Source organism: Anser brachyrhynchus (genome assembly GCF_964034855.1).
Source record: "Anser brachyrhynchus genome assembly, chromosome: 17".
Taxonomy (NCBI): Eukaryota; Metazoa; Chordata; class Aves; order Anseriformes; family Anatidae; genus Anser; species Anser brachyrhynchus.
Window position 1 is genome coordinate 9,463,134 of NC_137710.1, and position 24,758 is coordinate 9,487,891.

General features: G+C 45.4%; 2 protein-coding genes across 9 annotated transcripts in view; one reads left to right on the forward strand and one right to left on the reverse strand.

Moving 5' to 3' along the window:
• Nucleotides 1–10,271, forward strand: part of HIC2 (HIC ZBTB transcriptional repressor 2) — an 81,228-nt gene extending 70,957 nt beyond the window's left edge. For all 8 annotated transcript variants that reach the window (XM_080559860.1, XM_080559861.1, XM_080559858.1 and 5 more), the window contains one exon: nt 929–10,271. In XM_080559860.1, the coding sequence (XP_080415986.1) occupies nt 965–2,677 (1,713 nt within the window). In that variant the 5' untranslated portion in view covers nt 929–964 and the 3' untranslated portion in view covers nt 2,678–10,271. The remainder of the gene's footprint in view (nt 1–928) is intronic.
• Nucleotides 1–24,758, reverse strand: part of LOC308179544 (uncharacterized protein) — a 135,852-nt gene that overhangs the window by 66,480 nt on the left and 44,614 nt on the right. The window contains exons 3-4 of the mRNA XM_080559893.1: nt 19,245–19,406; nt 17,084–17,241 (exon numbers count right to left, since the gene is read on the reverse strand). Coding sequence (XP_080416019.1) covers nt 17,084–17,241; nt 19,245–19,317 — 231 coding nt within the window. The 5' untranslated portion in view covers nt 19,318–19,406. The remainder of the gene's footprint in view (nt 1–17,083; nt 17,242–19,244; nt 19,407–24,758) is intronic.

A 24,758-nucleotide genomic window follows, 5' to 3' on the forward strand; every position in this document is an offset into this window, starting at 1 on the left:
AAATATCCAAACTAAAACACATCATAAATACTGTTTGTGAAATACATGAACTACACAGAGGGAACCACAATCTTTCTCTCTTCTCAGTATTTCAGGGTAGAGAGACTGTGACTTGAGACAGGTTATTTGACTTTATCAGTTTAAACAAAATTCCTCCAAAACTAAGGGAGGGGAATTGACTTAAGAAAACAGTTTCAGATTGCCGAAGACTTTTGGTGGCATTTAGCTGGCTCAACACCCTGAATTTCAGCCAGTTCAGGGTTGATTCTAGCCCTTAAGGTTAGTGGATTGGGATGTGGATGTTGCCAGGGGGCTGGTTTTTAAAGCAGCCTTTCATACTCTTAAGGAGATTTCCCATTCGCACCTCAGTGTGATTAATTCCATCTCCTACAGATTTAGTTGATACATGTCATTTTCTCAATCCCAGAGCCACCGGGTTTTGTAAGACTTCAACATGTAAAAGCCAGGAAACAAACTACATGGTAAAGCAGGGAAGCTGCAGCTTGTGCTAATTATTTTGCATGCTCAGATATGCAAATGGCAGAGAGGTAGATGCTTCTTTTTTCTTCCCTTTTTCTATCTCCCCATTCACCCTTCAGATTTGCACCAGGGAAGGGAAACAGCTTTCCTCTCTACCTAACTATTGTTTTCTCGCTGGTATCTTTTGAATACTAATTCCAGCCAATGATGATTTCTTTTGTAAAAAGATACTCGCAAATCTGGTTTTTGAGACTTGAAATCTTCGCATGAGAACCACTTCTCTCTGTACTCCAAGCGGGATCACAGCTTGCAAGGCTGGATCGTACCCAGGCCTCCCTAGTCAGTGTCAAGCCGAACACAGCCTGCACCGTGTTAAGCCAGTTTATTAAATGTCGACTTGTTCAAGTGGAAACAGCAGGTTCACACTTCTCGTCCTCCTGTTTTGCAGGTGGTAAAGTGAAGGTGAAAGGAAGAGAAGGTGGAGATGGAACTGCCAAATCATGCCAAACAACTGCTACTGCAGCTGAACCAGCAACGAGCCAAAGGTTTCCTCTGTGATGTGATCATTGTGGTAGAAAATGCCCTGTTTCGTGCCCATAAGAACATCCTGGCAGCCAGCAGCATGTATTTCAAATCCCTTGTCCTGCATGACAACCTGATTAACTTAGACACGGACATGGTGAACCCCACCGTGTTCCGTCAGATCTTGGACTTTATTTATACTGGTAAGCTCTTAACGACTGACCAGCCCGGTGAACAGAACTTTAATGCTCTCCTCACCGCAGCAAGCTACCTCCAACTGCACGACCTGGCAGCTCTCTGCAGAAAGAAGCTGAAGCGGAACAGCAAGTCCTTTGCTGGCAAGGCCGGTGGCCTTGGGGTCGGGAGATCTGCCAGGAGTCAGAGACTTTCCACCGCTTCGGTCATCCAAGCTCGCTATTCAGGGTCAAATGAGGGGATGAAGGGCTCGCACTCAAAGGAGCTGTCAAAGGGAAAGCTCTCCGATGACGAGGTCTTCATCAGCAGCTCCAACCAAGAGAACTGTCACTCCTTAAGCAGGGGAGCCAGTAAGAACGGCGGTGGGGGCGGCAGTGCAAACGGGAGCACCGGCGACCAGGAGCTAGGCCTCGATCTGTCCAAAAAAAGCCCGTCGCTCCCTGTTGCAGCCTCCCATGATGACACGCAGCACAGCGAAAGCCAGCATGGCTCTCCCCAATCTGCCTCAGCCCCCGCAGCCAACAGTGCCTCATCATTCGACGAGTCCGGAGTCGGAGCCCCTCACAGCATGGCGGACAGCAGCGACCCCATGGAGATGGATCTGAGCGAGGAGTGCCACCACTCGCTGACGGAGGGCAGCCAGCGCAAGGGCCTCCGGCACTCGTCCCGCAAGAAGGAGTGGATCAAGAAAGACAGCGCCTTTGACCGAAAGGAGGGGAGCAAAGACAGGGACGAGGGCGAAGGGCTGCCCAACGGTATCCTGCTGGGGCCCTTGTCCAAATCTGTGGAGCGGAGCTTGGCCGGCGCCTATGGCGCAGACCTGCCCTACGCGTGTAAGGAGGAGGTGGAAAACGGGAAGGAGAACAGCGATGACAGCGGCCAGAGCGAGAGTGAAAGCGGCGGGCACACCAGTGCAAACTACGTCTACCGGCAGGAGGGGTTTGAGCCAGTGGCCTACGGTGACAACCTGTATGTCTGCATCCCCTGTGGCAAAGGCTTCCCCAGCTCCGAGCAGCTGAACGCCCACGTGGAGACGCACACCGAGGAAGACCTTTACATCAAGGAGGAAGGTACGTACGGCAGCAAGGATGAAGCTGAGGATTTGTCCAACCCCAACCAGTCCTACGCCGCGGAGTCCCGGCCCTTCAAGTGTTCGGTGTGTGAGAAGAGCTACAAGGATCCAGCTACGCTGCGACAGCATGAGAAGACTCACTGGCTGACACGGCCCTTCCCTTGCAACATCTGCGGCAAGATGTTCACGCAGCGGGGCACCATGACACGGCACATGCGCAGCCACTTGGGGCTCAAGCCCTTTGCTTGCGAGGAATGCGGGATGCGCTTTACCCGGCAGTACCGACTGACAGAGCATATGCGTGTCCACTCAGGAGAAAAACCTTACGAATGTCAACTGTGTGGTGGGAAATTCACCCAGCAGCGCAATCTGATCAGCCACCTGCGAATGCATACCTCTCCCACATAAGCCAAAGACTCCAGAATGAGCTTCGAGCCCATCCGCAGTGATTTACCTTTCTGTAGACTTGCTGCTTAAAAAAAAAGAAAAAAGAAAAAAAAAAAAAACAAAAAAGGGGGCAGCTCCCCACACTCTGTTCAGTCATGGGAGGCCTAAACAAATGTAGCTTTAACATTTAAAAAAAAAAAAAGTTCCTTTTTTCCCTTTTTTTAAAAAAAGAAAGGTCCACAGCCAAGCTGATGCATTTAGTCCAACTCTCCCTCCAAATCTTGGTGATCTGGCAAGAAATGCCACTTCTTTTTGAGCATGTTGACTTCTTTGCCATATTGATTACCTGCAGCGGGAAGGAGGACTGTGGGGGAACTTTTGACCTCCACTGGCTGCCTCCTCCCTGCCTCGTTCCTTTGTGTTGCTGTTACCCTACTCACGTCCTCTTTTCACATCCAACTCAGTAGGGGCATTTCTTGCCATTAAAGAAAAAAAGTACATCTTTTCAGCGGTCTGAGCAGCTGTGAATAACACAGAATTGCCCTCACGAGCACGGCAGCTGTGTCTGTGGACCATCTCACAGGGTCGGCAGCCCCTTCGGATACGGTGGGAAAGCCACAGCAGTGGTGGGACCCACCAGCCGTCCCCATGGGCTGCCCGTGGTGGGGAGAGCAGCCTACCGAGGCGTGCACCGCCAGGGTGCTTCACTTCAAGAAATGGTGATGCTTCCCTCACCGTCCCTCCCTCTTTTCATTTTGATCTTTATCCCTGGCACGCATAACCACATGCCACCTTTTCCCACAAAACACACAAACCTCTTCTGCCTTACCCATGACTGAACAGGGACTGGATGCCCTGGGAATTTCCTTCAGTGAGCAGGGGGTCGTCTTTACTTTTCTAGTAGTTTCGTATGAATATTCTTTGCTTAGAGGTACTTGTTTTATTAAAGGAAAAACCATTGTAACGTTTATGTGAATGTTTGAACTGGAAGGTCTGAGGTTAATTCTAGGGTGGGTGGGTGGGGAGGGGGTTTGATGTAGGCTGGACTTGCTACAAGTTCCTTAGGTACTTTTTTATTATTTTTTATTTTATTTTTTGTGTGTGTGTATGTTTTTAGCTTTCCTCCCTCACTAAAGAGCGAGTCTGTGTGGACAGACTTGTTACCTTTGCTACCTCTTGAATTCATGAGAACAATAAGATGGTTAGTGAAAGATTAGGCATTTTTTTCTCTTATTGTAAGTAATTAAATGTATAAAAGTAGAAGCTAAATTAAAGTTAAGGGATTTTTACCACCCTGTCCTTCCATCGAAAGTCAGATAGAGAAATGTTAACGCAAAGCTTGGCCAAAGACAAAGCAAAAAATATGCAGCTCCAGAAGCTGTGCTGGCTGCTTGGATTGGCTTGCTGGCAGTCTCTTGGCTGGTTGTAGTAACTTTTAGATAAAAGAAGAAAACTTCTCTGAGCTTTCTGGGCCCTTTCCAGCTTTGTTTATTGACTCTGGATACTTTGGGGAGAGGAAAATGTCCCCCTCATCTTCCACTCCCCCAGCACATCTGGGTCAGTCTGCAAACACCTGGCAGGACAGAGGGTGAGGGCATAGCAGCCTATAATTTACTAGAATCCAGAGTGCAATAAGGTGGGGGAGAGGAGGAAAAAGCAAACCAAAGTGTTTCATATCCTCCCTTTTAGACAATTTAACACACGCACACAAAAAGAAAGAAAAATGAAAAGAAAAAGAAACAAAATGTTCTTGCAACATCTGCATAAGACATCACAGCCAACAGCTGCTATTGGTTTAGGAGAGAAGACAGAGAACGTAGCCCACCGATTCTTGGCCCCCTTGACTTTGTTGGCGTGACCTTGTGGAAAGCTATGGCTTATTTCAAGCCTCCCGTGACTGTGGTGGTAAAAATTCACAGCCAGTAGAATCATCCCTTCTGAATTGAGTAAGGTTTACACTTGTGTTTTTTTCATATTTTTTTTCTGCTCAAACCAGTATAGTCTCTATGCGTAGGGTTTACCAAACCTCACATTTTGTCTTTTTTAAAAAACAAAAAACAAAACCAATTTTTTTAAGTTTTGACCAAAAAAGAAAAAAGAAAAAAAAAGGAAAAAGTGAGCATGTTTAACTAAAACAAAGAAATATAAGCTTCATTTTCTGTTTTTTTGTTTTGTTTTGTTTTGTTTTGTTTTTTAAGGTAGACTAGTCCAAAAGAAGTTTTTGGGTCAATTGAATGAACTGAGGAAACTGGAATCCAGGCTCCAAGCAATAGAGAACCAAACTGCGCCTTGGCCTGGTGTCACGTTACAGGGAACACGCTCGCCCCTCTCCTGCCCGCTCCGCTGTGCTTCTGCTCGTGCCATTGTCTGCCTGCTCCGGCCCCGCTGCGAGCTGGGGGCATGAGGGGAGCTTGGCCTTCTTTTTTCTCATTGTGCTGAGATGCACTGTTTTCTTTTGTGGGGTTAGGTGGGTTTTTAGTGTCTTTAGCACTTCCACGTTTTGAATATATATTGAATTCTTCTCCCCTCGATTCCCTGCCAACCCCCTGAGAACGTCCCCGGAGTCGTCTCGGGCTTAGACAGGGAAAGCCTTGCCATCTTCCTTTTTCTCGGAGCAAGTCTCAGCAGGGCTCAGGGACAGCCATGCAAGATTAGTTCCTAGGCACTTTGACCCTGCCTTTCCCTTCCCTCCAGCAGCCCGCAAGCTGAGCTGGATCCCAGGCTGCCTCCCGAGCACAGCTCCCCTTGCCTGGCTCCGGACCAGTGGAGCCCAGCTTGCCGGAACAATTTTTAGCTGTTTTGGTGAGCACTGCGCAGCTGGCGCTGAGCTCTGCCCCCCGCTGTGGCTTTCGGCTGCCACTGCCCCCTTGACTTGTTGCCCTGCGGTGGCTCTGGCGCTGGGGACAGCGGGCGGGCGCCTGAGCAGAGCCCCCCTGGGAGCAGCCGGAGCTGCGGCTGCCTGGGCCCGAGCAGCCAAGGGGAAGCACAGCCGGACCCGCGGTGGGCCACAACCTGCTCCCCTCGGTTAATTCCATTTTTACAGCATGTGTATGGGTAATGCAGCCTCTCCTAACCCCTAGGCCCCCACTTCATTTGTTTTTTTTAAGCCTTGAGAATCATTGTGAAGATTCAGGACCCAATGCTATTTGAATTTTACTTTCTTTCTTTTTTTTTTTTTCCGGAGCGTTTTTTAAAACTTTATCCCCCTCCCCCAGCACTTAAACAATACGACATAAAGTCTGTGTACAGCGAGAGTATTGTACAAAAGGAAATTTTGTTCTTTTTTTTCAAGTAGCTGTGTAAAGTTGTGTTCCATAGATTGAGTATAAACAACATTTTCCAAATTGTGACAGTAATAATGAATAACTAATAATACTCAAAACTTCAGGGACTGTTTAAGGCCTGCTTGGGGCCTGAACACTCAACTGCATTTGTACGACATAGTATTGTATCAAACATTTTTCTGTATTTTAATGAGAAAGCAAAACACTAGTTTCATATTTAAGATTTTAAGAGTTTTAGGGTGGGGGGGAGGGAGTTGCATTTTTTTTTAATTTTATTTTAAATTTTTTTTGAAATACACAAAGAGCCTCAAGAGGAATAAAACAATTTAAAAACAACAAAAAAAGAAAAAAAAAAGAAAAAAAGAGGCCTGGCAGCTTAAGTATATGCTTTAGTCACTTAGTTCCAGAATGTTTTCGGAATAACAGGAAAAAAAAAAAGATAAAATAGCAAAAGTTGTATAAAAAATAAAGAAGCTCATACCCAAATTCACAAAACTATTTTTTAAACCAAAGCACATTTGAATGAGTATGGAACCTCACTTGGCTCAGAAAAGTACTAATATATTTATCTCATTGTTTACATAAACTTTTACAGTTTCAGACCTCAACAGATCTAGGGGCCAGTCAAAATTAATCTTTGCTTTTTCCATTGGTTTGTCTGAAGGCTATTGCAGCGTTCCCCAAACCGAGAGGGGAAACCTGCGACACAGCCTGCATTCCAGCACTGCTCGGGGAGGGCGATCAGAAATATGGCACGGAGATTTAGGATTTTTGTCTTCAACCCTAGAGGGGCATCACGGAAGAGACCCAGGCAGTAGTGCGGAGGCACTCCTGGGAGTGTCTCCATCTGGGCAAGCAGGAGGTGCTTTGGGCTTAGGGCCACAATGCGAAGCTGTGCCGCCGGCCACCGCAGCTGGGGCTGCCCAGGCCCTCAGTCTGCAGGTGCAACAGAGAGGCAAATATTGGTATTTGGCCTAAACCAGCTGAGCTCTTCCTCAGAGGAGTATGAGTGGGTAAACAGAGGGTAGAGAGAGATGCAAGAAGCTCTGGAGATCAGAGAAGGGTGTTGGCAGAAGATGGTGGGAGTCGCTGTACCCAGCACATCTCCTTAACGCTAGCCATGGGTGAGCTGGGCTGAACTGTTTTCCGGTCCTTACTGCAAAATGTCCAAAACCAAATACCTGGCAAAAAAAAAAAAAAAAAAGCCCAGCTCTGTGCATCTAGGGGAGTTAGCAGGAGCCACAGAGACCACAGAAGACACCAAAGAGCTATTGGCACGCAGCTTCTGTGAGGCTCTGTGGCTGCTGACGTGGCAGAGTACGCACAACTCTGAACCGCCCCACCGCGCCGGGCAGGGGCTGCGCAGAGGCAGCCGACGTCCACGCGAGGATGAGGTGGTGACTTGGGTAGCTTTAAGGGTCTGGGGTGAGGGCGAGAGCGCAGGCACGTAGCCTCCTGCTTCTGTCCAGAGCTGTGCTGGGGCCTGCGCTACACTGTTTGGACTGTCCGAGCCACCTTTTAGTTGAACAGCTGGATGGATTCACTCCAGACCTTACAGTCATGCGCAAAGAGACCGACCAAAACCCGCAAGGCTTTCTAGGTGAAACCTAAGCTTGATTTGCATGTTAGAACAGTCTAAAGATGACCAATGAAGATGGTTTGCTAAACTACCGCTGAAGCCAAAAAAAAAAAGGATTTTTTTTTTTTTTAAATTCCCCATCATTAGTCTTGACCCTTTGTAGCTTTTACCTTCTACACCAAAGCCACCTCAAACATTTGAGGGGGGGGGCTGATGGAAAATGAAATATTAATTTTGCCTGGTCTTAATATCTAACAAAGATGGTGCAAACACTATTTGACAGTGTTGTTTTTGTATCAATATGTATGTGCAGTAATGAATGTATTTATTTCTCAGATTCTGTATGCACAGTTTTGCAATGTAATTCAGAAAGTTGCAAACACAAAGATGTGTCCGCAGGGTCTTCTCTACAGGATTTCAAAAAAATGAAAAAAATATATTAAAAAAAAAAAAAGAATCTCAGAGACTCTCAGCATAGCCATAAACCATAACCTGTGAAGACAATACAAAGACTGGACTTTTGTAGCTTTGCATAGAAGAGGAATTTATGTTTTGCTGTATTTAAATGTTTCCAGTTACAGTGTCACTCTTTTAAGATTCCTGTTTTGTTTTTTTTTTTCCTCTCTCTCGTGTGTGTGGAAAGCATTGTTTTCAAGCAGTGCAGGTTCAAAGTCTGGGTTAGCAGTATTTTACCGTGTCGCTTCAGTTCCGAAAAGCAGGAATATGGGTCTTGACCAGGGAAACATCCAGCGCACTCAGTCAAACAAAATGAATTCTGGGGTAAATGCTGGCAAAATTCAGAGAATGTAAAAGTTATCAGAGGAACAGGTGTGTGCTTCCGATTGCAACTTGTGACTGAGGGGAGTCTACGTCCTGAAGGTCAGGACAAAGCTCCTTTACCAAACCCCCTCTCTTCCTCCTTTTACTGTTTACTGTAGAAGCAATAAGGATCTCAAAGGTGGGGAGGCGATGCCCAAGGTAGCTAGAGGAAGCTTCGTGCCAAACTCAGCAGCATTTGTGCCATTTTGTGACGGGCCTCGCAAACAATACTGAAGCATCAGATTCCCTACCACGTGAGGTGGTAAGAGTCCCTGGGAAAAGCTGTACTTTACAAAGCCTCTCATTCCAGTATTGCTAGAGTTAGCAGTTATGGACCTGCAATGACCTTAAAAATTAGCATGAAGAAAGGGATGTTTGTTGATTGCCGGGTATATGCCGAATCCAGAAGCCTTTCCAATCAGCTGTACTGGAGTTAAGGGAAAAGTAAATCAAAAACAAAGCAAAAAAATCCTCCCTACAGTTTAAATGGGTTTGAGGAGCTAAATGGTAAACATCTAGCTCTCTCTAGCCAGCAGAAATGCTCATCACTGAGATGGCATGTTTGATTAAACACTTATTTAAGCAGGAGTTTAAATTCTAAATGAGCTCTGACCTGTGATCCTGGAATATTTAATTGGTCTTCTAGCATTTTTTCTTGTTGTTGTTGTTTTTGTTTAAACTTAATGATTTTCTCAACATCAACAAAGTCTCTTCATTTACTGTAACTCCCTTTTTTTTCCACAGGCTTACTCTTTCACTCCAGAACTGGTCACATTCTTGAAAAACAAAATTTGGAGGTTGCTTTCAGTAGCTAGAAACTGCTTTTGCAATATTTTAAGTCCCATGGGACCTTATTGTCCTCTTTTTAGTGCAGGAGATAAGGAGGCAAGCAGTCAATTTTCAGCCCCTTTCCACTCCTTGTATTTGCATTTTTTTCAGGGTAGGGGAAGAAAGCAATTTTACCTTTGATGATTTCCCATGACACTCACTAAATTTGCTACTTTCCTTGTAAAAGCAAAAGCTATAGGATCCTCTGTGAGGCAGTTCCAGCTCTGCTGTAGAGTTCCCAGCTGGACCTCTTAGGAAGGCTTCTTCATTTCAGCCCTAGTTCATCTCTGTGCCACAATGTAACAACTATTTATTCTGCTTTCCTTCTTTTAACTAACATGACTCAAAAATACTGAAACATAAATTTAGAGAGAGAAATTAATTTGTTGTTTAGCTGTTCCACCTCACTGCTGTCTCTTCTCCTTGAAGCCCAGTGGCTTCAAAATATAGAGACAAACGGATCGGTGTTTTCTGAACAGAGAAGACCCCGTGGGATGCTGTAGGGAAGGTTTAAAACAATCCTTTGTGCTACAAAATTTGCTGGCAGTTATGGGACACACCTCATAGTGCTTGCTTTTCCTGAAGAGTGGGATGTTTTTTAAACTTTCTCGTTCACAAATTATCAATCGAAGCACCTGGACAACTGTTGCTCTAACTTCCACAAGAGTTGAGGATAACTGGCTGAGGATAACTTTTCTAATGAGGACAGGACCTTGTTTTGGCTCGCTGGATATTTTCCCCCACTTTATTTTAATACTTTAAATACAACTAAAAAGGGGATGTTCCATCTCTCTCTCTCTCTCTTTTTAATTTTAAGCCTTAATTGTCAGTCAGTCTAGGTGCCCTGGATGTTTCCTGGGGAGGGGGAGAAGAGGGCAGGGCAAGGTAAAGGCCGACATTCCTGCTGCAATGTTCTGTTCATTTCCTTCAAGAGCTTGAATTCAGGTCAGAGCCACACAGAGTTGTGGCTTCAACTCAAGTGTCATATAAAAAGATACAGAAATTATAATATGATCTCAGCATTCAGAAATTTGCAGTCTTAATGTACAGTGATGAGAAACTGTTATTTTATGATCTTTTCATTAAAAGCTTGATTGAAAAATTACATCTTTTGCTCTAGAGTTCACCTTGTTCCTACAGCTGACTGTGTCCACGTTTTCTCCTCCCTCATTTGTTCTTGCCCAGGGATTTGAACCAGTTGCTTCACAAAGAACCACCACTGCCCCACACATACGCAGCCTAACTAGCCACACAGCTTCTCATTTTATGCACCCACTGCTCATAAACCAGAATGTGTTGCTTGTTAGAATATAAGAAGGGATGAATAACACGGGCCAGGCTGGCATACAGGAAACGTGCAGGCAAAGGACAGCGGTGGTATCCTAATTTTACCTTTCTTGTCATGACCCTGAGCAACCTGAGGCTGTTTCTGAACAGTCACTCTTGCTTTGCTCTGCTCATGTCCTAATGACAGTTTGAAAGCAGTCTTTGTCAGAGACAGAAGATGGTAGATGCACCTCCTGATCTGCAGATGCCTTCAGCCTGTTTGGGCTGCACGTCTAACTCCGTAGGCCCATCTCCAAGGAGCAGAGAAGCATCTGAAGCAGAAAAATTTCCTAAAAGAAATTAAGGTTCTCCATCCACATGTGGTGCACATAAACCATGGAAATGCTTCCAGGGAAGATGACTATAAGTAATGACAAAAGCACTTGCTGCAGATTTCACCCTCTCAAATGCTAAAAACCAGACATTTTTCCTCGGACAGGTGAAGTGTGAACCTAGTGAAATTAATTAACATTTCTTTGGTCCATGTTTTAACAGCATTTTCTAGTTCCCAGGCCACCTTTCTGGATCTAAATATGCTTTGATATAATATATATTTAATGAAGACAAATTAAGTATCTGCACCATAATGCAAAAACCAAGCCTAATATTATGCAGCATTTCCCTTTGTCACACTGCGCATCACAACATTTGTGCTGTTTCTCCCAGAGCCTGTTGGAACGTCTTAATATTCAGCAGAGTAATCCTGGTGTTGAATTCCTGTATTTTGTTCTTCCTCTTCTTCTTTTTAAGCACAATGCTGACTATATTTTAAAGTGACTGACTGAAGGAGCTTCAAGTTTAGTCAGTTTTCTGACAGGTTGCAAAGTCAGCAGCACTGGTAAGAATATCATTTTTATTTGTCCTTGGAGATGTGTTTTACCCGGCAAGGTTAAACAGAAGGACAAAAATGAACAGAAAAACAGATGAAGAGCTACAGAAAACCAGCGGTTATTATTCAACAGCTCAGATGTGGTAATGAGCCTGTACTCTTCTCCCAGCTACCGGTGACTTTTTTTCCTTTTTTTTTTTTCTTTTTTCTTCCCCCTTTTTCCCCTCCCTAATTTCTTGTGGAAGTTTTTGCTTCCTGGCACCCATTTCTTTGTGGCATAAGTGGTTTCCAGCATAGTTAATAGATTGCATGTTCTATTTTACTTTCTTTGCCGCGGTCAGCTCCTTTTCATCTCATAAGATCCTGTGACAACTATACAAAACTCTTCGTATAATAACTCACAACTGAAATGCAGCTGCCTCTGTGGTGGAACACTGAAATATGTACAAGCGAAGTGCCCAGCGCAGGATGTAAAGGATACCAGATATGTCTGGAATGCCTGGGAATTTGTACTTTTCATCCCTCCGCTTTCATTGCTCCCATTTATTGGTTGGTAGGACTTCTTTTCTCCCAAACCCACACTTGCTTTCTCTCCACTGCCTTTCTCCTTCTTGAGGAGTACACAGACATTGGGTAAAACCTTCGAACGATAGGTTTGGTTTTCGCTTTTTTGCAGGGAATACAATTTCATCAGAATTGGAACTCTTCTATGGGAACAAAACTTACATTTTTTTTGTTAAATGAAATTTTGTTTCAGCCACTGTTGAAATCCAATTTTGACCCTGCTGAGTAGACACAGATGCAGAATGTTTGTTTCATAAGAATTCTGATGACAGATATCATACTAAGAAGTTAAAAGGGAAGGACATTTTTTTTTAATAAAGAATAAGTTCAGGTCAATATAAGCCAAAAGACTAACACCTCATTTTGCAAATTGTTTCTAAAATATGCCTTCATCCTCTTTTGTATTGAAAATAAACTCTGAAACACTGTTTTTTTATCTGCAAGCAATGCCAAATTTTCAACAGCTCTTAGAATGCTGAAGCTATTACCACCTATTAATTCTGTGTATCTGCCTGGGTTTTGTTTGTTTGGATGTATTACAAAGTTGCCCAGGTTTAAACAAATTGATTTTGCGTGCACTTGTGCAAAGCCTGCTATGTACCAAGCGTAGTGTGACCTGGCTTAAGTCTGCAATAGCTAAAATTATGCATTTTCCTTAGCAAAACTCATTGTTCTTTGTCTACAAAGAATTTGTTATAGGAACAAAACCCTAAGCATGTCATTTTTCTAATTTTCTTCTCTTCTGAGAGAGGAATTCTTTCAAAATCTATTACATATACTCTCAGACCATGACATGTGAAAAGTATCTAAGAAAAGGCTTTCTTCTGCTGGGGTAAGAGTCATGGGCTGGGCCTCTTGCAGAGTGGGAGTTGCCTCCAGCAGCACCCCTTAAGCTGCACCTTGAGAATCCAACTGAAAGGGCTCCCACTGGTACCAGCAGAGCTGGTAGGTCCCTCACTCCTTTCATCTGGTGTATATATAGTCTTCAGCTCCCCACGCAGGACCACCGGATACTTTATGGCAGGATGAAAACTGCCTAAAACTCCAATAATTCAATGGTTGCATCCATTCTGAAGTCTAGTCCCTAGCCTGCAAATGTAATGCTGTTTTCATCCTTCTCTGCAGGACAGTTTGTGTCCCATCATGGCCTGCTTCTGGTCACAGTGCTGCTTCTTGGTATTGGTTTCCTTAAGATTGTGTTCTTCCAGCATTTGAAGCCAACACCCATCCCACCTCACACTTTGAGGTACCTGTATTCCAAAACTTGGCACAGAGAGCCAGAAATACTCCCAAGTTTGCAATCTGGGACAAAACCACTTTCCACTGCACTCCTCTGGGCGCTGCTCTTGCCTCAGTTCTAGTTTCCTCCCTCCTCCAGGTCATCACAACACATCTTCATTCTTTCCCTTCGTGGGCTCTGTAGCAGTTTGGTTTTTTTTCTCCTCTGCAGCTGTGCTGTGTCTTATTGATGAACACGATTGAAAACTGCTGCAGAGCAAGGTCTGAATCCATATGTTTCAGCTCGGTCGGTTGAGCCAGTTCTAAGAAAGCACGATCTCCCTGCAATTACAGCGCGTCCATGGCTCCAATACTATATAGCGAAAAACATTCATCATACTGTTTTCTGCTGTTCCAGGTGCTAAGAAGAGAGGCCAATGTAGCTGGTATGTGTCAGCCAAGGAGGTGATTGATGGTCCTGCCCACATCCTTTGCTTTATGCCTTCTTACCATTTTGCCCCTTCTCTTAGTTTCTTGCTCAGTTACAGAGAGGAGCACTGGTAGAAGAGGGATGTTGCAGGGCTCTCTCAGCAGGAGATCGTAATGATTTTTTTTTGGATAATTTGGCTTTGAAGCAAAAGCCTAACTCTCCATCTCTGTTCTTGTCCATCCCCTCCTTCTTGAAGTCAATAATCAGATTTTAAAAAGAAAAAAACAGCCCCACACCCCTCTTCCCTGGCTTCAAATTCAGCTGCCACATTAAAGCTACAGGCTCATTTACTTTTGGTTAGAGAGTTTGAATTTAACACAAATCAAGAACTCATCCAGAAGCCTAACCTGAAGCAACCAGCAGTTAAGGCTAGGGAAAACATGGCAAGGCCCTCCCTTGATTTCAGGGGGTGGTGATAGTTGCTAGCTCTGCGGTTTTTTTGGTCAGCCTCCCTGCAGAACGTGTGTGCGTTGTTTCGTTGTTTGGTGTGCACCCACTCACCAGGATGGGCACGGAGGATTCAGATGCAGGAACCTGGCCAGAGTACGTAACCACAGCCCTTGCTGTGGCCACCTAGTGAGCACTTTATGAGCACCAGGAATCAAGCTCCACACCAGTCAGGTCGCTCTTCTGTAGCCTTACAGCTCTGTGTGCCTTTACTGTAACTGGTTTGGCCACTCAAATGCCATCTGGGCTAGCTGGACAGATCTGACTGCAGCGCAGTGGAGAGGGCAGCATCACCACGTGGCACTTGTCACCTCTCACTCAAGTCTAAAACATGCAGAACTAAGATCTGAATTTCCAGCCTTCTTGTCGTCAGAGGCTCCCACCACCCTACTGCCTGGCACCAGCCTCCTGCCAACTCCAGCTGGTCCCCTTGCCACAACAGCAGCCAAAGGCCAGCCAGGGAAGATTGCACAACCAGGCCTTGATCTGTATTTTCCACTGCTCAGCCAGCAAACCCCTCCTTTTTTCCAGCCCAGCTGTTTTCCATCTCTGCTCAGGAAGCATGCCCTGTTTTTGATTCCTGGGTCTTGCTTTATGAAGCAATCATGGGCAGGCTGTCTGGGTGGAACGGGTCACAAAGTGGCTGCGGGATAACTCTGGATTCTGAAGCCAACACAGAACAAAGGGGAGCTTTGCCAAGGCTCAGGTGAGCCTGGGGTCAGCACACAGACAGGCTACTGACGCAAGCACGAAGGCAGGGTTTTCTTTCTCTGGGCCATGGGGTTTGAACTCCCCCCTCCCTTTTCCTCTCTTGCCTGCCTGCCACAGCCTTTTCCCTGCTAGATCCACATTTCAGTAACAACAGACGGGTGCATGGGTGATGGTGTCACTTTTTTCTGCATCTTACTCATGCAGAACTCCTGACCAAGGTAGCTGTGTCTTCTTATGCCACCAGCCTTGTGTGACTCGGTTAACAAGCTGCCAGTCTGTCCCCCCCCAGGCATCCTGGTTGACTGTATCACGACACGCAGCTGCAGCTGGGTAACCTGTAGCCCTGCCATTGCAGGCACCTAGCCCACGGCACAAGCAGAGGATGGTGGGGTGACAGACCATGGGTGGAGGCCCGGGATGAAGCACAGGCCCGGATGTGCTCCATTCAGGAACACCAGCAACCAAAACCACCCTGGCATTGCTCATCTTGGCTCTCTCCCCAAAACACTACAAATTAGCCAGCTCCCTGCCTGTATCAAGCTGGAAATTAACTGGCTTCCTTAAGGGTTAAGGCATTAATGTTAACACCATCTGTATTAACTAAAAATAATATGTGTGCAAAAAGGTCTGAGCTACAGCTGTTACAGGAGTCATACCTTGACTTTTCCAAGTCCTTTACATGTGAAGTGTGGTCCTTTGCTGTAAAGGCCTGTAAAGTGTCAGTTCTCACATGTCTTTAGGCTGGAATTGGTTGAAGGGGCAGTTACAACGAACAGCCTTGGAGCACACAAGAATTTGCTCTAGAACAGGCTTTGAGATCACTAAGGGCAGAACAACCTTTTTCTCTGTCTTCCCAGAAAGAGCTAACAGCAACTTCTAAGGCAAAGCTGTTGAGCACTGCAACCAAACTGCCTGGCTGTGCATCTAGGTAGAGGCAACAGACAGAAAAAGAGAAGGAAAGAAGTGTTCCACCTCCTTTTCTTTAACAGATTTACACTCGATCAGTTCCTGGTCACTCTAACTGGTTTAAGTGTCCACACAAGTGACTTACTGCCATATGAGGAAGGATTCAAAAATCAGCTAATTGAATCAGTGCTGTCATCACACAAGCCACAGCCTGCAGCAGCAGTCGACATTTGGGCAGCAACTAGGGAATCTGCTGCTACAGCTCCTGCCTTGCTTCTAGTGGGAGTCTTTGTTTCAGGGCTGGGGGCATGGGTGGGAACTGGAAGAAGGGAAGGGAAGGAAAGCAAGCAGGCTTGGATGTCTCTAGCAGCACACTGCAGTCCTGCCCAACAGACAGATGCAGCCTGCTCTTCCAGTCTCAGGTTGCTTCTGAGCAGAGCGTGCCACTCACGCCAGGTTGTGCAATAGCAGTTTAGGATGTGTACAAATACTGGCAGTGGGAGAGATGTCAATTCTTGGTGTAAACTCTGACCTAGCCTGGCTTCAAGCCACTGATCGCAGTGGATAGGTCTATATGTGCCAGAGCTTGTCACACGCTCCCTGTGCACTCTACCCTTCCTGACAAGGTCCGTCAGGCTCCTCCTGTGCTTTACTTCATATGTGTACACAGAACACTGTTTACGAGCACTCTTGTCCTCTTTCTTTCCTTTGAAGGCAGCAAAGGTGAGGGGGATCTCCATTATTTCAGAGAGCATTTAGGTTAATCTCCTGAACTCCTAACAAGATGGATATTTTCCAAGCCTCTTGAACACTGTGAACACTTTCTGCAGAGACATATTAATTTCCCTTGATTGAGTTCAAGTGCCTACCTACTCTCATTACACTTTTGCCCTGCACGGTACTGTTCTTCAAACTACTGCAGTACAGAAGGCCTCTGATCAAAAAGTCCTGATCAGTTCCTGATCCACAGCACAACTGCAATACAAGTAAAACAACAGTTTTCAGAAGGATCACCCTTCTGTCAGCATCAGCCCAATAGTGACTGATGCGTGGTCTGTGGGGCACATCTTCCCAGCAACATGGCCCTTTCACACCCTAGGAACCAGTGAGACAACATTCTTGAGCAACAAAGGGAAGCATGACACAGTGGCACATAAAATGAACTTGTTAAACTTCTCCCCTGCCATCTTCTTTCTGCTGGGCTCTGATTTAGCCTTATCTCCAATGCCAGTACCTTGCTTTTACCTTCATCCATATTTTCTTAATTCAATGTTACAGTTTCAGTTTGTTTTGCGTGAGGCACAGTTAAAAAAGATTACAGAATAGAAAGACCCGCTTTGTTTTGATGCCAAAGGTCAATTTTTTTCATTTCTTTTTTTCCCTTTCTCTTTTCGAGTTTTTTTAGTCTAAACAAGAGATGACATACCTTTTGAAAAGCAGCTTTCCTGTGGTTGCTTGTGCCCTGAAAATGCATGCACCTGGAAATTTCAGTGCTTGAGAGAAGCTGTAGAAGATCAGTCCGTAAATGTTCTTGCTGCACTTGGGGAGCTAGAAGATGGTCCGGATTCCATGCTTCAGTCTTCCCTAGAAATGACAACAGAGAAAGCATCAACACTGAAATGTAAGAGCAGACTAAAAGGCCAGGCTTCTTCTTCTTTAACAACGTATCTGAAAGAGTCTTCCTCCACCTCTCAGTAGAGTTGACTCTACTGAGACATTCAGAAAGGTGATGCTTTGACAACCTCATCTCAAATTATGCAGTGTACTAGCATAGGTAAGAGATCTTTTAATACTGCAGTGATGTTACCTGGCCAGCAGCACAAGGCAAAGTTTCTCCAAGTCTTCTTAACAAATAGACCTAGTCCTAAATGCTTCTTTAGTGGCTTCTTCCACCTGCCTCATTAAGCTTGGAGAAATGACAGAATTAAAGTGTATTTTTTTAATATGAAGCAAAGCCTGACCCTGTCTGCTGCTGGAGAGCACTAAGTTCTTCAGACAGCATAGGAGTGCTTGAAGGAAGGATCTGCAAACATATACGAAAAGATTTGCAAGCAATCTCTGAAGTCTGTTACAAAAGCCAGAAAAGTTTAAGCTGTGCTGCCCTACAAAGGGCAGAACTCTGTTTTGGGCAGAACTTGGTAAAATCCCATCTAAACCAGGACTGTCTGTGTCACTTATGCTGATGGAATTGAACACGTATGAACCATGGAGTGAGAGAAAAAATTTCAGAAAGGGTCTTTTACATCTACATGCCTTTGATCAGTCACTTAGTCTTCTGTACCTTGGTACCTGCTATAGCCAAAGCACTCCCCAAGGCAGTCGAGGGGCTGGCTGGTTTCAAAGTGTGCAAAGCAATAACGAGAGTTAGCAAAGCTATGTCAGGTTGCTCTACGCCTTATCCAATCAAGATCAGAAAATCTCCAAGGATGGAGCTTTCACAGCCTTGCTGGGTGACCTGTTATAGTGCTTAATCCACTCTTACTGCAAAAGCTTTTTCCTTATATCCAATTTGATGGGTAATTCAGTGGGCTGAGAGGTTTGTCTAAAATACCAGCCTTATGCTTTTCTCCCTAACTTGACATGTGGGGGCTCCAGACCATGAGGAAAGTCCCACAGTGCCCCCAATACAGAGGGAGCCTGCAGTGTAGTTATGTGTGGGCGCACAGGCTGCAAGGCCCAAGGGTCTGGAGATGAGGACAGACAAAAGAACTGCTAACTGGCTGGGCCTTGTCTTTGTTCCCAAGGCCTGTACAAACCATGCTGCCAACCATGTGTGGTGTGCATATTAGATAATAGTTAGAAACGTTCTTCCTCCAGAGGGATGTTGTGTGCTCATGGTCTCTGCTGCTATGCAGCTAGCCAGCTCTCCTTCCTCTTCCTTAACTTTGTGAGCCTGGGACTGAGCAGAAGTCAGCCCATGTAAGGGCTTCAAGGGGCTACAAGTGCGAGGCTGCTTCTGCAGGACACAATCCTGAGCGGCAAGCATGATACAGCACAGAGCAGGAGAGACATGAGAAGCTCTGTAATGCTGAAAGTAACATATTCTCCTCTTCTGCTCTAGGCCAGCTGAAACTCAGTGGCTTTATTTGCTTTTACAATTTAAGTTATAGGGAAATCCACATTCAGAAAGTAGCAGTTGGAAGAATTCAGCTAGTGTCACCATAACTGTATCTACTATGCTTTTAAGAGTAGGTAGGGCCTTACTTTCTTCTGATAAATGGGTGAAGGGAAAGGCCAGGGATTGGACGTGTATTCAGATGCTGCAGTTTATTCTCCTGGCTTTAAAAGGCTTAGTTATAGTAGGGCTGAGAGCCAAATACAACTCTGTCTTGAGCTATTCCTTCTCCTCCCCCACTAAAGAATGATCTTTAAGGTCTATACCCTCATCTCCACCCAAAACGACTGCCCTGATTTATTTTATGCTTTTTGTTGTTGTTGTTGTTTCCTTTTAAAAAACTTCTAAGCTAAGCCTTTGTTTGCCAAGCTTTCAGCCTGGAGCAAAATTTTACAGTCGAATTATAACCTTCTCTCCTTCCCCTTGAAAAGAGGTGTTTTTCTGGATATGCTGCTGTCCCACCCATACTCACCTAGCTGCAGGGAGGCAGGGGAGATGACAAGCTTTTTACAGATCGGCATCTCGGAGTTCAGTGTCACAGGCATGGGCACACATCTGGTTAAACCATTTCCCTTATATCTTGGCTCAAAATCCTTGGCCGAGACATCTCATGGCAGCAGCCGTGTCCAGGGAGCTGAGAGGGAGGGAATAAAGGAGACAAAGTGGTTAGGTTTCTCAGAAAGGGAATGGCTGTGGGCTGGAATATAACAAAATGCCAGGACTGGAGAGTCTGCTCTCTCAGCATTTTACAGGGCTTTTGACTCACGGCAGCACGATGCCAGCCCACACTTGAAAAGCCCCCTCTAAAGCGCAAGGGTGCAAAAAGCAGGAGGCTGCTGAGGCCAGCGCCTTCCACAGAAGGAAGGAATGGGTGATGGTCTGAAAAGGCACTATAACCTGGAGCCTCAGACAGTTTTGGACACTTCTCAGGGGTTTCAGTTTCCCCACTTAGACCCCAGTAAAACCTGAAAATCCCTGCTCAGCTGCCAATGAATTCCCAACGCTGATTCGAACCCAGGCAGGCTCTGGAGAAGACATTTCAAAGCACGCAGCGTCATCTCCCCAACTGCCTGCTTTACCAGTAGGATCCAGTCCCCTGTGCTTACTCACAGCATGCCTAGAAGTGTTATCTGTGGTCTAGGATGGGGTGTAGGAGCAAAAATAGGAGGGAAGTAAGGCATATTTGGTAGGGAATTCCCTGTGGATGTGTCAGACCAGGACGATAAGTCCTTCACTAGATTAGAGATGTTTCTTGTACATGAACTGGTGCCCAAATTTCTCTGGGTTAAGATCTTTCATTATTTTTATCAGCACTCTTTCCCCCTCCCACATGATCAGTTAACACGAAAGGTTGCCTCTCCTCACTCCAGGCAGGCTGCCTGCCTGTCTACCACACTCCCTCTCCTCAAGCATTGCTCCATGTCAAGGAGCCACCCTAATGTGTAACCTGACATTTTCGAACACGCTGATATTGGCAGCAAGTTACGTGATATGCTAGGCTTTAAACCACTCTGCACAGGTCTCCTAGAAAGGCTACTGACTTTGAAGGAGAAGGACCAGCATTCAGCATACCAAAAAGGCCACTCCTGGTGCTGAGCACCTCTGCAAGGATGGGAGCTGGACCCAGGACTAACTCTGAGCTTGAAACGTGAACTCTGTGAACTTCAGGTGTGAGCAGCCATTAGAAGGTTCAGAGGTAAGAAAACCACAGGGCAAAATGCATCTCTGTTTCTTTCCCCTGTGAGTTAGAATATAAGTGAGGGAGAGTGAGAGGAGCTCCTTCCTACGTGCAAGCTCTCACCTGCATGCTAACTCCCACTGGTGCAGGGAGTCACAGAAATGGGGGACAGAAAGGGACCTTCTGCTTGCTCCAAGGCAGGACAGTTCAGTCTGCAGTCCGAGACTGAAATTTTTATACCCTGCTTTAAAAACTGCCTTTGTAGACCCCACAGCCACTGTTGCACTTTATTCCAGGGCTTCATTAGCCTTAGTGCTAGGAAGATTTTTCCTAACGTCTTGCTGTAGTTAAAAACCTTGACATTTTGTCCTATATGCCCTGGATATGGAGAACAAATTATACCCATCCTCCTTGCATTACTTGTATTGTCCCTCCAGCCCTTTACTACTTCATGATGTTATCGCATTGCTCCTTCATTCTCCTTGTCTAAGAGCCTCGGGCTCTCTCCGTTCTGCTCATCTAGACCTCCTCAATCCTCTTCTCATACCTTCAGGCAAATGCCAAGCTTGCTACCTCAGCAGAGGATGGCACAGGCCCACACTTTGGGGGCAGGGACTGAAGTGCAGTTACATGACAGATTGCCTTAAATAATAATGCTAGCTTAAAAATTTCCCCTTTCCATTGTCTCTGCTGTGCTGCAGCTCATCCCTTTCCTCTCTGAAATTATCAATTAGTCTGCAGGCTATGCTCCAGTACAGCCTGGAAAAATATACCTTAAAAAAGAAGTGTGGAGAGTTGTTGTTAACCGGGATATTTTCAGGGACCTACTGAGAATTTTTGAAGTTGGTTTCACCTCCCAAGCAGCTTACCAAACTACCCTTTAACAAGTATTTTGCCAATGTAGTTACAGAATCACAAGTTTGGAGGCATCCCTGGAGATTGTTTGTCCAACCCCCCTGTTCAAGCCAAGCTCAACTACACCAGGCTGCCCAGGACCTCTCCAGTTGGGCTTTGAAGACCTCCAGGGATGGAGCTTCTGCAACCTCTTTGGACAACCTCTTCCTGTGTTCAGTCACCCTTATGGTAGAAATCACTGAGAAGACTCTGGCCTCATCCTCTTTATTCCTACCCACCAAGTGTTTGCATGTATTGGCTAATCAGGTCCACATGGAAAAACCTGCTCTTTTCTTGCCTCCACACTTCCTTTTCCCACTAATACTTGCTTCAGTCGGTGAAGCAGATTCCAGTTTTAGGGAGCTGCCAGGTGAAAGTTGTAGCTAACAACCGCCCAGGGGAGCCCAAGTGTTTGGTTGCTCCTGTTCTGGTCAAACCTACATGACCAAGCCTGTGGTACCAATGCTTACTGTATTTTGCAGTGACAGAGAAACAAGGATGCAGCACCACAGATGTCAAAGCCAGCATCAGAAGACAAGTATGAAGAAGTGCTCTGCTGATCTTCTGTATTACAATCTTGACATTAATTAAAACAGGCAAAAATAAGCCACCGTCATGTCCATAAGCCTGCAGGGTGCTAAATACATAAAAGACCATGTGTAAGGAATCTCATGATGTCTGCCTGAATCTGCAGACAGCCTGAGAAGCACAAACAGCCTCCACTTATCTCAACGTAAGATAACTCAGAACCACAGATCTGGAAGGGGTAGGAATGGGTAACACAGCAGCAGCCTGGTATCCTTCCCGAAATACAGCCTTTCTTACCCAGCCTCCACACCACCATCCCAGCTTTTCCAGGGAAGGAGTGCATGGTAGCATGGAGACAGAGATAAGGAAACTGCTCCTCCCTGCACTCTCAATGCCTCCGTGGTGTGCCAAGATCCCAAATTGCACTAATTTGACCTTGCCAGACTTGTCAAGGAAACAATTACCTGGGTCTCTGCCCTTGGGACTTTACATTCAAAGACTCCAACCCTTCCAAGATGTATGCATTTGCGTGGCTCCTAGCTGCGCATACCAACATCATACGAATGAGTTACAGGCAAAGAAGAAAGGCTGGGACATGCATATTCTTGGGAGGTTAGCTGGAGAGCAGAAGACAATCACACACCTTTTTTCTCTGTATCAGGTGGAAAATGTTACAAACCATGGAAACTTGCAGCCTTCCCCCTCATCTGGAGTCTGCTTTTTCCCCAGAATATTTATGTTTTCCTACATTTCCCCTCAGTAATGATCTAATCAAGCAGAATTCTTTTGGTATTAATCAGAAGAGCAGGGGGACACTTTTGTGGTTACTATTATCAATGGGGATGTCAGGAAGACTTTGACAGGATTACCCTTGGAATTTGCCATTTATTAACCAGGCCATTAGCTAACATGGCAGGGCTGGGGTGGGGCTCCTTTGGCTTTGCACAAGGGAGATGGCTTGTTTGAGGGTGGGGAGGCTGAGGGTGGTGGAGTTCTGTCTCCATCTGATTCAGAGATCTCAAACAGCTGCCCTGGCAGCCCTGAGATATCTCTCCTCATCTGTACGTCTTTCTTTGCTTTCATCATCTCTTCCCATTATTGGGAAACCGTCACAAATCAAGCTACACACTGAGCTAGGAGAGCTTGCACCACCAAGCGTAGGCTTGTGGTCCTGACCCAGGGAAGATGGGAATGACACCCTGCTCTTACAGGGTGTTCTGCTATGGGAGGCCAGAGATAAGTGCTCCGAGCCCTCAGGCCAGGGCTCCAGGAAAGAGAAGCTGGGTTTAGAGGCATTAGACTTGCAGCTGGGATACAAAGTATGCACACGCAAAAATCTAGCCAAGTCAGGCAACAAAATGAAAAATTGGTTTTCTCTCCTTGAAATTTAGTGCTGCTGTTCACCCTGCATAGACAGAAGGTTAAATGTGGTAGGTAACGGATGAACCCAATCAAAGATAAAAAAGGAAACACAGGTAAAAATATAGCTGCAACCCCCCCCCCCCAAAAAAAAAAAAAATCCCGTATTCCAGTGGCACCAAGCATTGTTTACTGTGGTTCAGACTACTAGATGGCCCTGGCCCACTGGTCTGACCCTGCAAGGCAATTTTTGTGCTGTTTCAAACCCCCAAATCACAAAGGCGTTGACTGAGAGCTTTTAGCAGCTCCCAAAGTTTGTGCACTGCAGTGTCTGTCACTGCATTCACATATCCCACAGCACATATTTGTCAGGAGTAACGCAGTGGAGTAATGGGACAAACTAGGTCCTTGTAGAGTGTTCAGACACTCTGAAAAAGAAGCATTGCTCTTCTAGGCCCAAACATTGAATATGGAAAGGCAAAAATGTTGGCATTCATTTCTAAATCCTGTCCTGGCTGGTCAGCTAAAGAAAGAATTAATGCTAGAATCTAAAATGCTGCAGGAACAAAAGCACATCCAATCCATACAGCTTCCTCTGCTTCGATACACACAGAGAACATATTTATGCAATTCCATCCACTTCAAACATTGCACTTATGCATAGAAAGGCCTGCAAAGCAGGCCCTTGAAATCTATGTAGAATTTGTAAAATGGGGCTCCTAGATCATAAACCAAGGTCTTGCATCAGCCCTTTACCATTTATTCAGCAGGAATAGAATGAACTGAAAATTCAACAGCTAGTCCATAATTTCTCACATTGCGTATGGAAAAACCCATCAACTCATGTCTCAAAATCCAGGTGTGAAATTCCTTCTTCCCAATTTGTTCCAGCAATTGCTCTAACAAGGGAACATCCCAGAAAAGGTACTTCTTCACTAGGTACTTTCACAAGTCTGGCTTCCAAACCCAAATTCCCTATACCGTCTTCCCAATGCCATCTTCTTCACCTTAAGCAGAGCACTTAGTGCTTGGTTAAGAGAGAAGGCTATGGGTTCTCCTTGAGGCAGCTAGCTTCTTCGGAGAGGTCCACCCAAAAGATAAATGAAAAGCCAAAAAAATGTCAACATAAAATAGAGACTCAACCTAACAAAACTGCTGCTGATATTTGGGAGCACAAACCACATGCCTCTTGCCTGAACAATTTCCAAACCATAAATGGTGTTTAATGTGGAAAAAGTCATAAATGTACAAAAGTTACTTCTAAAACCAAAAACACAGAGTTTCTTACTTATGGCTTTGATGAATGAAGTGTTTTCTATTCTGGCGTCACGCTTGGCACTCTAAAGAGCCTTTCTGCTAGGTGGAAATTAATGGCACTGCGTGTCAGTGTGACCACTGGCTTTGCAGCAGATTGGAGAGTGCTCTTCCAGATCCTAACATGGGCTACTTCTGTTGACTACTCAGCAAAATGGAGTACGTTCTCCTTCCATCAGAGGTATATCACAAGAAAGAGTTGTGAAACAATAC